Consider the following 15232-nt stretch of genomic DNA (forward strand, 5'->3'; position numbering starts at 1 on the left):
TGAAATCAGTTGAGGTTTGGATATAGCTAACATATATATTTCGGCCGATTTCATACATATTATGCACCAAACACGATATATATGACCGATTCCAATGAAATTCAGAATATGTGGCGGAATTTTGTTATAATAATAAATGTGATAAATTAATTGGAAATTAGTTAAGATTTGGATATAGCTCCCATATATATATTCTCGGCCGATTTCACATATTTGACGCACCAATTTCAATTAAATATGAAAGGTGTGGCGGAGTTTGGTGTAAAAGTATTTTTTTTTTAAATTATATTTAAATCGGATCAGATTGGGATATGATTTTAATAAGAACCATTGACCCACAACGCCTTAGGCTAACACTAAAAAACAACACAACAATTTATTTGAAATACGCTTATTACGGCGAAGTATGTTGCTATCTCGAATTCACCAATTGCAATAGAAATGCCACTCTACTTAAAAAAATTGCACGCTTGGTATTTGCTATGAAATAAATAAATCCAAAGGACAAACCCTTCGTGTATGCATGTCATGTTACTGCTTTTGTAATGATTTTGTTTATTAACGCATTAAATTAGTGCAATATTTTTTTTAATTTTTAAATTTGTTTTTCTTTATCCAACATATATTCGTAAATAAAATTTTGAATGCATATAAACTCAAAAGGGGTAGCGAAGCGCACCGGGTTCAGCTAGTATATATATATGTATATATATATATATATATATATATATGATCCTGACGAAAACCGTAGCGCAGGCGTAGCAGCATCTTCGTATTTAAAAATCATAATGGGTACTACAGCCTACGACAAAAAATTGCGTATGAAGGTTCACGTCTTCGTATAGCCACCATATAACGATACCTCCCGATATTCGGTATTTTGATGATTTTAGCAACTTTATTCACTGGAATAGTTTCAAATTTAGAATTTGATATTCGTAGTGGATACTTTATCATATCACAGAAAATTGTCTATGCAGATCCCCACATATAAGGTACCTCGTTCTTTCGGCATTTTTATTATATTAGCGACATTATTCAACAGAATTGTTTCAAATGTCGTATTTGAAGGTCCTAATGGGTACTACAGCCTTTGACAAAAATTGAAGCCGTATTTATCGACGATTTTGTTTAAGTTTTTGAAGTTCCTTTCAAATGGTAGTGGTTATAAATATACCCACCGATATTCATTATTTTTACGATTATAGCCAAATTTTTCAATTAAATTTTCTGAATTATGGCTTTAAACATTTACTATTGTACATAGGGTTTGACAAGATCTTTGTTGTATAAGGTAGGTGTAAACACTTCTTATTTCACGACTATATTATTAAACCATTGGTGGAAGTTTATAGAAGTTGAGTTTTGAATCTGGCAATGTTGTAAATCATCATAAATTACCAGGATAATGTGTTCCACAAAGGTGTTACACATATAGGAATTTAAAATTGATTTGTCGTTTAGTTTGGTATGGGGTTAATCTTTTCGGGTAATTTCTAAAGGATTATTTTTCCACAATATCCTATATAGATAAAAACTTTATTTTATACTTCATACAACAAACCTCACTGTCCAAATTTGAGTCTTATAGCTTACCCGAGTAAAAATCATTATATTGTGTCATGCACCATAACGAATTTTTTTTAAACATTTTTTTTAACTTTTTATGGTGACTTTACTTAATCATTTGAAAACCAATTGACAATCTATGATCCAAAGTCATTTATGAAACTTCAAGATAGACGACGACGAAAGTTTTCAATATCGGTTGCTTACATATGCCGTAGCAACAGTCTTTTCTTATGTGAGTTTTGCATGATCGAGTCACTCGACTTCGAAGACAAATTAATTGAGTTTGAATAATTACGATTGTTTAATTGAATATTTTTCGACGTCATCATATATGGGACAGTGTTTCCATTCCAATGCCCCATTTATAGTTCATAAGTCACTTATACCGGGTAATAATTTTACCGTTTTAAGTTTAAGTGACTTCAAAATGTTCAATAATATCCCTAAAACGACGTATACGACATCTGCTGATTCAAATTTTTTCGATGATAAGCGGTGAGAGCATTCCCCTGTCTATATTTTCATTTGTTTATGCCTTCTGATATCTGTAAACTCTGAAATAAATCGGTCTGTCAGTATAAGCGACAATATCGTGCTGTATTTCTTGGGTAAATGTTAAGTTATCGCCTTTCAATTACGTGACTGACGGAAAGTGCTAGAATGAAAACAAAAGTTTCAAATTTCCATTACGAGTTTTGCTTTTCGCTACATTCACCAGCGAATTAATTTTTGTTTACATTACACTAGAGCCTCGGCTTGCATGTTTAAAAAAAATCTTTATAGTGCATGACACAATATAATGATTTTTACTCAGGTAAGCTATAAGAATCAAATTTGGACAGTGAGGTTTGTTGTGTGTTTTTTATCTATATAGGATATTGTGGACAAATAATCCTTTAGAAATTACCCGAAAAGATTAACCCCATACCAAACTAAACGACAAATAAATTTTAAATTCCTATATGTGTAACACCTTTGTGGAACACATTATCCTGGTAATTTATGATGATTTCTAACATTGCCAGATGCAAAACTCAACTTCTATAAACTTCCACCAATGGTTTAATAATATGGTCGTGAAAATAGAAGTGGTTACACCTACCTTATACAACAAAGATCTTGTCAAACCCTACGTACAATAGTAAATGTTTAAAGCCATAATTCAGAAAATTTAATTGAAAAATTTGGCTATAATCGTAAAAATAATGAATATCGGTGGGTATATTTATAACCACTACCATTTGAAAGGAACTTCAAAAACTTAAACAAAATCGTCGATAAATACGGCTTCAATTTTTGTCAAAGGCTGTAGTACCCATTAGGACCTTCAAATACGACATTTGAAACAATTCTGTTGAATAATGTCGCTAATATAATAAAAATGCCGAAAGAACGAGGTACCTTATATGTGGGGATCTGCATAGACAATTTTCTGTGATATGATAAAGTATCTACTACGAATATCAAATTCTAAATTTGAAACAATTCCAGTGAATAAAGTTGCTAAAATCATCAAAATATCGAATATCGGGAGGTATCGTTGTATGATGGCTATACGAAGACGTGAACCTTCATACGCAATTTTTTGTCGTAGGCTGTAGTACCAATTACGCACTGGAAATACGAAATTTGATATCATTCCGATCTGTAATGTCTCTAGTACCATATAAATACCGAATGTTTGGAGGGACCGTTATATAGGCGCTATACGACGACGCGGACCCGCATAAGTAATTTTTTGTCATAGGCTGTAGTACCCATTAGGACTTTCAAATACGAAGACAATCATATATCATTTCTGTCATAGGTTGACGTATCCATTAAAATATTCCTGTGTGTACAGTCCTCAAAAACTGAATATTGAGAGGTACCTTTATATAGGGCTATACGAAAACGTGGACTGACATAACTTAACCTTCCTACTGGCAAAAAAAAAAAACTGCATTCTCGACATCATGAAAAAGAATTCAGCCGGGCAGAACTTTTAATATCCTCCACCATTTTTAAGGAAAAATGTCCAAAAAATTCCGTCGAAAAATACCGCTTAAAGGTAGTACCCATTACGAACTTTAAATACGAAATTTTAATAAATTCCGGTAAAACTGTCGCTAATATCATTAAAATATCGAATAAATGGAGGTGACATTATTTGTGGGCTATATGAAGAATTGGACCTAAATAGACAATTTTCCGTCCGGACATAGTACTCATTAGAAGTTTAAAATATGAAATTTGTAATTAGAATTTTACATTAATGAAAAATATTAGACATACTTTGTTAGGTCTGATAAGAGTATTTCGATGAGTTACAAACGGGACGTCGAACTTATTATTTCCTCCATAATATGTATGGTGGAGTGTCTAAAAAATTGTTACAAATTATAATTAAGGTATATTTAAAATAAAAATAAATTGTATTAAAATAGTCCTCTTATTGTTGTTTTATTAGCGGAGGAACATGGTAATGTTTGCCAGGAGGTATGCTAGTGAATACCTAGGTTTCGGCAAGAGCCACCAATCCTCATCAGCTCTCTTGTTTTTTATCAGGTGTATTCTACCCAGGCAAAAAAATATCCAAGTGACAAGATGGAACCAAAGAATTACATTAAACTAAAATTCTTTTGGAAAGTGTTCTAAATATTTTCATCTCTTTCCGCTTGTTATGCTTTCGTTTTACATGATTGATTTTGTCTTTTTGATTGGTTTTCGTCGACCGCGCATTGATAGATAGCTTATTAATTGACAGTTTCTTCGCCTGCAGTATAATCATCGCCTTTTTGTGTGTACTCGTTTTAAAAACGCGTCTATCTCTACTAGATTTTGTATTGTCATCGTCACATAGGCGTGTTAATTATATGAGATGGTCACGAGGCTAATAATTACTAATTGCTGCATAAAAATGGTACTTCGGGTTCTAAATCATCTTCTGCCAAATCCTCTGCTAATAGAAATATTAATAACGTTAAAATCATCCTTACAGTTCTTCGGTTGATCCATCTATTACTTCTACATCAACTAGTGGTAATTCCCGATAAGTATTTCACGCGGCGTAAAATGAATCAGTGCGATGGTAAACTTAATTCATTGCGGAATACTTTACCCAGCTAGGGCTTTTGAACTGTTCTTTTTATCTGAGCGTCTCAAAAATTATATAAAACTCCCCATATTTTCAACAAATATTTGTATCCGGGTGTTAATTGTGCAATTTCGGTAAATTGATGGAAATTTTGTTGATTAAAATTGGAAGTTTTTAGGATTGATCAGTCTTGTTGAAAACTAATGATTTAGTATTTTACTTTTTACTATTTTACTAATCGTTTACTGTCTCATCAACTTTATGTCGCATATCCAAAATATTCGTTTGACTCAAGTGACTTTTCAGTGGCCCGATTCCTTCGTCGGTAATTCGAACGATTGCTACCTCGATAAGTGTTGGAGAAGACGGCATATACATGCTCATATTAACTGAGTAGGTACTGGTATTTAGGGGAATGTTGTGGTAACCTCCTTAAGCAATTCATGAGGAGGAGCCCATATTTAAAAAGCCGCATGTTCAATTATGTGTAATAAGGCTCTGACTGAATATTTCGAACTTTGCTGATAATCCTAATAGCCTTTCATGATATTTGCTTCATCATCCAGTAATCAACCCCGAAAAGCAGACAATTACACTTCATATTGTCCTTAATGCTTCGAGTAAAACATGTAATGGGAATGGTCTAAACCACTTTACAACTCGATCTTGTACTTCTGATTCTTGGTTGGTGAGTATTTAAATGCGTGTTTAATTTAGACATAACCCAAATGTATCGGGACCAGCAAGCACTGACTTGAATTGTGCCTTTACTTAGCTATTAGGATTCTATTGCCACTTGCGTACATATTGCGAAAATCCATGTATGTAGATAATGTATTGGCAGGACCTCATGAGGCGATTGCATCTTGAGGCACATTGAGGCACTTTCCGGCGAAGTTTTTGCTTAGGAAATGCTTAGTCACTTTCCTCCATTTCAATTATTAGCTTCTGGACTTCGACTCTTTTTGCAAGGGAAATAATTCTTGAAACCTGTTGATGCTCTTATGTAAACGCAAAAGTAGAGGCATATTTCCATAGCAGTTACTTTTCCTTGTCCCGAAAGGTGGTAAGTTGAGCGTTCTTTCTTTTCCCTACAATATCCCGACTATACACTCTCCAGTCATAAGCAACCATTTTTTGCTTCGGCGTTAGAGATTTTTTTTTGATTACCGTTGTCTGATGAATTCTCGTCAAAGTCCTTATATAACAGAATTTCAACATTAGACTCCGTTATAACACAGACGAAGTCATAGTTGGTGCAGATTTTATATTCTTCCATATCCAGATTAAGACAAAAGGCGATCATAAAATCTACACCAACTATGACTTCGTCTGGGATATTGTTTCATGTACTACCTCGGGCTCTTCCGTTGCCGTGTGGTGTCTGACTCCACTTAATGACGTTATTTTTCCTTTTGTCAAATGTGATATTATGACGGACTTTAGTGCTTCCTTAAAAGAATCAGCAATGGATTTTATTTTTTTAAATCAAGTTTGAGTATTTTTTGAATCTTAGCACAAAATACTGGCTTGAAACAAACACAACGGTTTCGGGAATGTTGCATACACTAGAGCCCCGACTTGCGTCGCTAAAGGGGACCGGTTTATGGTGACGCAACTCAAAACGACGCAAATCGAATAACCCTTTTCTATACATTTGCAAAATGCACTGAAATTTAATTTACTGGGGGAAATATTCAAAACAAAGCAAATAATTTTATATTTTTTTGATTAAAAATTCAAGTACAAATACATTTTTATTTATTCCATTTCCTTCAACGATTTTTTATAATTATTATAAAGAAATAACTAAATTAAAAATTAAATTCATTTACATATGTATGTATACATATTCGAAAAAAGGAGATGCATTCAAAAATTGTAATTTACTGTTTTAACAAAAATGCCTAAAGTTTGGTGATTTTTTAAAGATTTTTTTGTTAATATATTTCTTTGTAGCGACTAATGGCTTGATCAACAGATGCTGCTACGCCCGTGCTACGGTTTTCGTCAGGATCATTTTCAGAAAATATATCCATTGCAAGGGAAATTAATTGCATAGCTTTGGAAATATTGGCGATTGCTAATTTTTTTTTCTTCTAATTTATCATCACTTATTATGACATCTTCTTCTGAAACATGCTGAATATCAATAAATAATAAATTTTCATCATCAAGCTCCTCATCCTGAGACAGCAAAAATTCTTTAATATCACATTCCTCCATTCCTTCGAATTTTACTTCTCTAGCTAAATTAGCCAACTCATTACTAACGTTTGGAACATCATCGAGACTATCTTCGTCTCCATCAATAAGTGCTGGCCATAATTGCCGCCAACTCCCTTTCATGGAGTATTCCTTAACTTCTTCCCAAGATAAATGTATATTTCCTATGGCTTTCACTATGCTGTTGTTTCAAAAGTTTTTAATAGACAGTTGATCATTTTGTCTGTTGAATCAAGAATTTTTCGGAAACTTCAGCGTAAATATTACATTTCAATGTTTGAAATTATACCCTGGTCCATGGGCTGAATAAGTGATGTTGTGTTGGGCGGCATAAAAACGACTTTTACATGCCCCGTAAGTCATCTGAAAAAGTTGAATGTCCTGATGCGTTATCGACTAATAAACACATTTTGAACTCAATATGTTGAGGGGAACAATAAACTCAGGAATGGCACAATTTTCTAACCAATCTTTAAACAGGGTAGTGGTCATCCAAGCCTTTTTTAGAGCGCCGGCGATAAGCGATTTCTTGCTAAAGTATCTTGTTTAGATTGGAGTGGTGTGACAATTTTAGCTAATTTTAAAATTTTATCACTGTCTCTGTTGCAAATTGTTCTTACTGTTGTAGGGGCTAGTCCAAGAGCTCTTCCTATATTAACAGCCCTTGCGCCCGATTTAAAACGTTTTATCACATCCAGTTTCAATTCCAAACTTATTAATATTCATTTATTTTGACTCATTTTTGACGTCCTTAATGTACTCTGGCGAATCACACACTAAATTCTTACCACAACCAGACAGTTGTTCTTAGCACCACCAAGAAAATGGAATTCCCCCTATTTCACGTAATTTGAAAATTTGTTAACGTACAGGTGACGATCAGTGTTGCCAGAAGCTGTAAAACTGCTAAACGACAGAAAATATGCTAAATCAGGCACTGCAAATGCAAAAAAATAGTAATCAACAATGTAGCTCGCACCGACGCAACGTGAAATTGCAACGACGCAAATCAGGACGACACAAGTCGGGGCTCTAGTGTATTTGTTCGGGACACCATAGTACTTTCTTGTTGTTGTTGTGTAATAGTTAGGTTAATCCCATTATTGTTGCTTTTATAAAAAACATCATCAGCTTATTAATAAAGAAGGATGGCAATGTTTACCAGGGGGTTAGGCATGGAATACCTCTTTCCGAAACCTAAACATTCTCTGCCTTACCTCCTAGTCAAGTTTCTTTATAAAAACTTATCTATTTCTTTTATCAGCCCTTCCACATCTTATTCGAGATTTACTCGAATTTCCTTCTTAGACCCATTCATACAGCCATGTTCAAAATATTGGAAGATATTGGATTATTTTTACTAGATAAAGCGAAAATTTCAATATAAACGAGTCAGACAACTGGACGATACGTTTTTAGTAAATTTAATTAAGAATATAAAATTTTTTGCCTTTTTAGAAGCAGCAAAGGGAATAAAACAATTGTCATCATTTAATACGTTTATGAAGATTGTAAATTTGAAATCCAGCAAATGTATGGAGGCCTTATTTACCCCTAAAGTGCACGCTAAGACGTCAATATTTATCGATTGCAGATGTATTGAGGCCGGTGATGTATTACATAAAGGGTCAAATGGAATGTTTTTTAATAAAACGTACCAATGGATGTTGTGGGATGCAGCGAACAAATGTTTACCGCTGCTTTACAAACTTAAAAATATTGGACCAAATGCACAATTAATTAAGGTACATCGGCAAAACTCGACTTTTGTCGTATCTGATTGTCATTCCAAGGGACGCCATTTAAATGCAGCCTTAGAATTTATTCAGTTGGCAAATTTTTTTAGTAATGGTTCATCAACCATTCTGGATTATATTGACAGAACGCAAAATATCTATTGCCGGGATAATTTTAATGGGCTGCTGTTGAAGGCAGCCACTGTGGTAAGTAAAAGAAACTATTAATTAATTTAACAAATTAAATTGTAACCAATTTTCTGTAAACTGAAAATTTGTGAGGTAATTCCATTTGAAGGTGAAATTCATTGTGAACACACTAATAATTAAATCTATCCTTTAGCCCTGTGTCAAACTTGCCAGTTATAACGTAATTATATCCCAACATGGACGTATATAGACAATTCTTTACAATAATGTTTTGTGTCCCGTTTACAATAAAGAACCGATTTACAGGAAATTGGTATGGATTAAACGCATTTCGGAGGTTGCTGATGTTGAGAAGATAAATTTTAAAGTCATAGTCCTCCACATTTTTTTTACACATGGTACTAAAATTCCTTATAATAAAACACACATATGTCAGCTGAATATTAAATTCCAGAAATTAAAGACATATTTTTAACCTTCATACTTTCCGAATGGTAGAGAGTGTTAAAAGTTCGACATGTTCTGAACCTTAAATTTTTTTCTCTAGGACCTGTTGATCCCTACTGTTGGATTCTTTCCATGCCACAGTGGTCGCTGCCATTGGCCAAAATTCAAAAAATGAAAATTAGCTATTTATTGTCAAATGTGTACAAATGAACTTTTAAGGGGTTAAGCTTTTTAGAAAACATAATAATCTTGGCTTCATTCTAACGGCCCACTTCAAAAATTGCATCAAAAAAGAGAAAATGTTGTTAGTTGCTTTTTTTCAGTGGGATCAGAGAAAAAGTGGAGTAAAAATAGAACTGTATTACAAAATTAAATACATTTTAAAATGACAAATCTTGGTATTATTATTGAAAAGCAAGGTACTGACTTCTTTTTAGTGCAGTGAGTGTTCTGAGTTGCCTTTAAGATTAATTTTGAAAATAAAATTGGATTTCAATTAAAGTTTTAGTTGTTTTCCCCCCTGAATCCTCCAATGTGATTTTTTTAGGCTATTAGTAATGGCCCTATGATTCTAAAAATGCTAATTTAGCTTTCAGATTTTGTCAGATGTTTATGTTATGCCCAAAATACTAAAGTGACTTCGCTGCAATTTTGTCAGTTCTATGATGCTTGTGATAGAATATGTTTTTTTTTTGGATTGATAAGGATGTAATTGAGGGGTGTTCAATAATGTTTAAGGCATTGTCTTCTGAATATAATATTACTGTCGAAAAATTTAAGGCCTTTGCACTGGAAACTGCTAAAGAGTTAACAAATATATATCCATGCACTATCTTCCACCCACAGTTCATAAAATTTTAATACATGCACTCGACATTATAAATTTGTCATTATATCGATTAGATAATTTTAGGAGGAGGCCGTGGAGTCTAGAAACAAAAAAGCTTCGACTAAATCATACTCCAAAAAATCTCGTGTTTCAACAAACACAGATCTTATTAACCGTCTTCTTCTGAGCTCTGAAACTTTTATAACGGGACAGCTAACGTTACCAAACAATAACTAGTAAAGAAAGTCTTAAAGTCGGGCGTGGCCGACTTCATGATACCTTTGCATATTTAGTAGAGCGTCACATAACAAATAAATGTTTTAATGGGGAATTTGTGAGAATTAAATCATACCAACTATGATTATAGTAATAATTAAAAGTCCAAAGGAACTAATATATGTGAGGAATATCCTCCTCTGAATTTGTCGAGGCATTTGCGCCTTTTCAATTCAGGTTTGTATTATCCATTTGGTGCACAATTAACTTGAAATTGGATAGATATATATGAGAGCTATATCTAAATTTGATTTGGGCTAACATTACACGTTTGGTGCACAATAAAAGGACAATCGGACGAAGATTTGTATTTGAGCCATATCCAAATATTAACAGATCTCGATAAAATTTAGAAAGGGCATTTCTGAGTTATATTTTATATATTTCCCCAAATGTCGTTGTTCCAGAGTGCATATTACGGCTGCGGAGGACAAAAATAACAAATCGGATAAACAATACAGGTCCAATATGGTCGTACGTATATGCCATACTATTTGGGCTGATATGACAAGTTTGGTGCACAATATAAGGCAAATTGGATGAAGAGATATGGGAGCTATACCTAAATTTTGACCGATTATCTCCAATTTCTAGGGCCTTAATTTTACATTAAATTGTTATTTTATTTTGTTTACAAAAAACAATCAAATTTGGACTTGATTTGTATAAAAAATGCTTCTATTTTTGGAGGTACCTTTACAGGGGGACTCTACCTGAAGGCGGGCTGTTCCAAATAATTTTCATTAAGATTAGTTTTTAACTCCTTAGAACGTAAAAAGTCAAATAATATTACAATCTGGTGTAGAAATCTAACAAGAATTGGGCAAATAATAAACGGGAGGTGGGTTGTAAGGGGACCATGCCAAAACATGCATCGACCACATTCATTTTGTCACATTTTTTATTTTTATCCCATCAAGGTACCATAACCAAAGATTCATATTGATATCTGCCCTGAAAGTATTTTTCGCCGCTGTTCCCATACAACCTCGACCACTGTGCATGCAGAATGAATCTAAAAGAACAGTACATGGAGTAGAAGCAATTTAGTTTATGAATTCTGTGTTCTTAACACTGACACACCTTAGATCTGGAATCGTGACATACAAAAAACTCTTGACTGATACTGGTGAAATCAAATTATTTCGAAGTGTTTCATTTTCTTCCTTTTTTTTCTTTTTCTTCACTTTCTTTTGTTCATTAAAATTTCGTATACATTTTTATATAAGGATGTAAATTCAGACCACAAATGCGATAATGTGAAATAAATGGATTATATTACGATTCAGTTCCTTTTTCAACCATATTCATCTTCTACTCATTGGCAACATCTGCAGGCTTCAGTTGCTTCATGGTGGATGTAATCCTTCCATTTATTTTTGTTGTCAAGGATTACCCCAAGTAATTCGAACTAATGGGAACTATTGATTGTTTTATTCTAGAAAACTTAACAGAAATGTAATGTTTATGTGTTCCGGGTGAATAAACATAAATACGATTTCCAGATTAATGTTAAGCTCTTATGCAGCCATATGCTATCTTTAGAATCGTTTCGGCACTTCTGCACCGTGCGTTTGGATTATATGAAGAATCTTTGACGCGTAAACACTTTGTCAAGTCAACACTATAGCGACTCATGGAACGAATGTCGACGGGGTTCTCCCAATGGAGTTGATTTCGTCAGATAATATTATAAAAAACACATCGAAAGTAAAGAAAAACACAGAAGGGTTTGGCTAATTGCGCGTATGTTTAGTTTGCTGTATTTAAGCTTACAATTAAGCGCGGATGTAATATTTTCCCAAAATCGTAACTTAATTGTCTCTTCTACTACAACAATGGCGAAGTAGTTTTGAGTTGTCATATTTTGATTGCTATTGCTTATTAAATTGAAGGCTGAATTTTATAACATCAATTTAGTCCTCCTTGTCTTGTCTGCACTAGAATTTCAGTCAAATCATTGACTTTGTTGGCTACGTTTTCCCTACCCCAACGTATGTCTTCCAAATTTAGCCTGAGATAAAAACGTCTTTAGTTTTATCTTCTGTTTTCTTTGCATATATTGAAATTGCATGCATTTCTAATTTCTCATCCTCTCTATTTTGTCTATGTCCCTTTTTTATAGATAACGCATAACTATAATGCATGTAGAAAAGTTGTTTGTAATTTCTGTCGAGCTGAATAAAGTGTTTTTTATATTGATCATAATGTTTGAGTAGTGAAGTCGGAGACAAGTTTTGTAAATATAACTTATGATGTGGCCGGACTATTCTTCGTCTTTTATGATCAGTTCTCAGTCCTCAAATGTGTAATGCAAGGTATGTTGGCATGCCTAGTACTCTCAGCATTGCAGGTTTGTCTTCAGAAAACAGATACATTAGAGATGTGTCCTACAAATTTTATTTTGTGTCCTTGAACACGTATTTTTCTCGATTAAGTTTCAATCTTTATTGTGGGCAATTTGCTGATGATATTCTTAGTTTGTTTCTCGAGTTGTTCGTTTGCTTCTCTATGCCTCAAAATAATATTCATTGATGCCTCTTGTTTAATTTAGAATTACATTAAATATTGATTTATAGTGACCCTAGATTTGGTCCTGAATTATTCGTTAAAATGTACGAGCCATGGTTTGTTGCAACCTTGTGCTAGCGACTTTGACATTTGAAGGAGTAATTAGTTGTCACTTGTTTTTCCGCCGCCTTTAGACATCAGTAGTATTTCGCTATAGTAGTAGTATTTCATTCGGACAGACAACACCCGCGATATCGTTTGCATAGAAAGCACATATCGTTGTGCTTAAAGTAATATCGTTACCAAACTAAGAATATAGGGTAAGTGTACCAGTAGTCGGCACCTTTAGGATTTTCGCGTTTTTAATTGCTCACAATTCTGAATGGAAATTTTCAATTATTACAAAGTTAATTTATTCAGATTCGAAATTTTGTTTAGTTTTTGCAATAATAAATAAAGTTTTAATAACTTTTTATTAAATTTCATAAATTTGTAGTTTTATTAAAACAATGCTTTTTTGGCAGTAGTCGGCACCACTTGCCAATTGTCGGTATGGCATGTTCCAACAGTCGGCATACTAATTTTGTTGTAAGCATAATTAATAATAATAATAAATTATTTCATTAAAATATAATATTAAAATATAATATATAATATTTCTTAAGAATATGGATTGTTGAGGACGTTCACAGACAAAAATTTAATTTTTATTAGAATAAATCATCTTTTCTTACCGAAATTGTACACAAAGATAGCTGACAATATGTTTGAAGTAAACAAAACACATTTAGTTATAATAGTTTCATTTATTTGGGCTTAAAAATAAAAAGTGCCGACTACTGGGACATGCCGAACTTAGACACACTTACCCTATATTTCTATATTTTACTAAGAAAACCCTCTTGTGTTTTAAGTATCTTTTTTCATTTACGTATAGTGCAGTGTTTTCAAACTGATTCTTTTGTTGTTCGTTTTTTTTTTTTACCAGCTCTTGTTGTTTATGCTTTGTTAGATCAGTGATCCAACTTAAAAACGAAGGAAGAATATTTTTGTTTACTCCTCTTTCTCCCGTGTCCGTTTAGGTTGAGTAGCTACACTACGTTGGTCGGTCACCTCTGTTTGTTACATTAGTTGGCATTGTGTGTAAAATTATAGTCATTATTAAAGTTAGAATAATATAAATACTATAGTGTATTTAATTGTTGTTGTTGTTTTTGATCTTTTAAAAATTAATACACCCTATAGACCGTCATTTTGGATAATTAAATAAATATAAATAAAATTGTTATTTTATTTATTTTTCCCCAAATTTGTTCGGCGTTTCTTGCTATAATTATGGCCTGCGCTCCTCTACAGACTTTCATAAGAGCATCTGTCGCTCTAATAGAATTTGGTACGCAGTTTGGTGCAATAAAAAATGATGATTTAGATATCAGTATGCTAGAGGGAAGGAAGAACAAGCACTGAATGCAGATGTCGTGGATGTATCCATGTCGCAAAGATTTTGCCTCTTCGCATCATCTGCCAATAGTCTTTGCATAACTATTTCGAGAGATACGTCTTCTTCATTCACATTTTCCAAGTCAAAAGCTTCTGATAGCGTGAGCAATGACATCTCTTTCATCCACATTTGCTCCAGACGTTTTTATACCCTCCACCATACTATGGAGGTTATATCCATTTTGTCATTCCGTTTGTAACTCATCGAAATAATGATCTTACCACCAACAAAGTATATATATTCTTGATCAGCGTAAAATTCTAAGAGGATTTGGCCATGTCCGTCTGTCTGTCTTCCCGATATTCGGTATTTTGATGATTTTAGTGACATTATTCACCGGAATTGTTTAAGATTTGGTGTTTGAAGTTCGGAATGGATACTACAGCCTGAGACAGAAAATTGTCTGTGCAAGTTTACGTCTTCGTATAGCCCCCATTTAACGGTACCTCCCAATATTCGGTATTTTGATGATTTTAGCCATTATTTACCGTAGTAGTTTCAATTACGTATTTAGAGTTCGAAATGGGAACTACAGTCCGTGAAAGAAAATTGCTTATGCAGGTCCAGGTCTTTGTATAGGCCCCATATATCAGTACCTCCTTATATTCGGTATTTTGACGATTTTAGGTGAAATACTCTCCGAAATTGTTTGATATGTCGTATTTAAAGTTCGTAATGGAAGCTACAGCCTGTGACAGAAAATTGTCTATGCAGGTCCAGGTCTTCGTATAGCTCCTATATAACGGTACCTCCCTATGTACGGTATTTTGATGATTTTGTCTACATTATTCACCGTTTAGTTTAAGTTTCGAATTTGAATCTGGTAATGGCTTGTGACAAACAATGCCTATGTAGGTGCACGTCGTACAGGCCCTATTTTTTTTTAATGTTAACAGAATTTTTGGCGA

At 33.5% G+C, this 15232-nt stretch overlaps 1 protein-coding gene across 4 annotated transcripts in view; it reads left to right on the forward strand.

The window, feature by feature from the left end:
- LOC101888976 (ionotropic receptor 75a) overlaps positions 1-15232 on the forward strand; it is an 814889-nt gene that overhangs the window by 264181 nt on the left and 535476 nt on the right. For 2 of the 4 annotated variants that reach the window (XM_059130193.1, XM_059130199.1), the window contains exon 2: positions 8333-8817. In XM_059130193.1, coding sequence (XP_058986176.1) covers positions 8333-8817 — 485 coding nt within the window. Of the gene's footprint in view, positions 1-8330; positions 8818-15232 lie in introns of those variants that run through there. The other 2 variants (XM_059130208.1, XM_059130216.1) reach the window with 2 other exon arrangements.

The sequence above is a fragment of the Musca domestica genome, unplaced genomic scaffold, assembly GCF_030504385.1.
Source record: "Musca domestica strain aabys unplaced genomic scaffold, Musca_domestica.polishedcontigs.V.1.1 11, whole genome shotgun sequence".
Taxonomy (NCBI): domain Eukaryota; kingdom Metazoa; phylum Arthropoda; class Insecta; order Diptera; family Muscidae; genus Musca; species Musca domestica.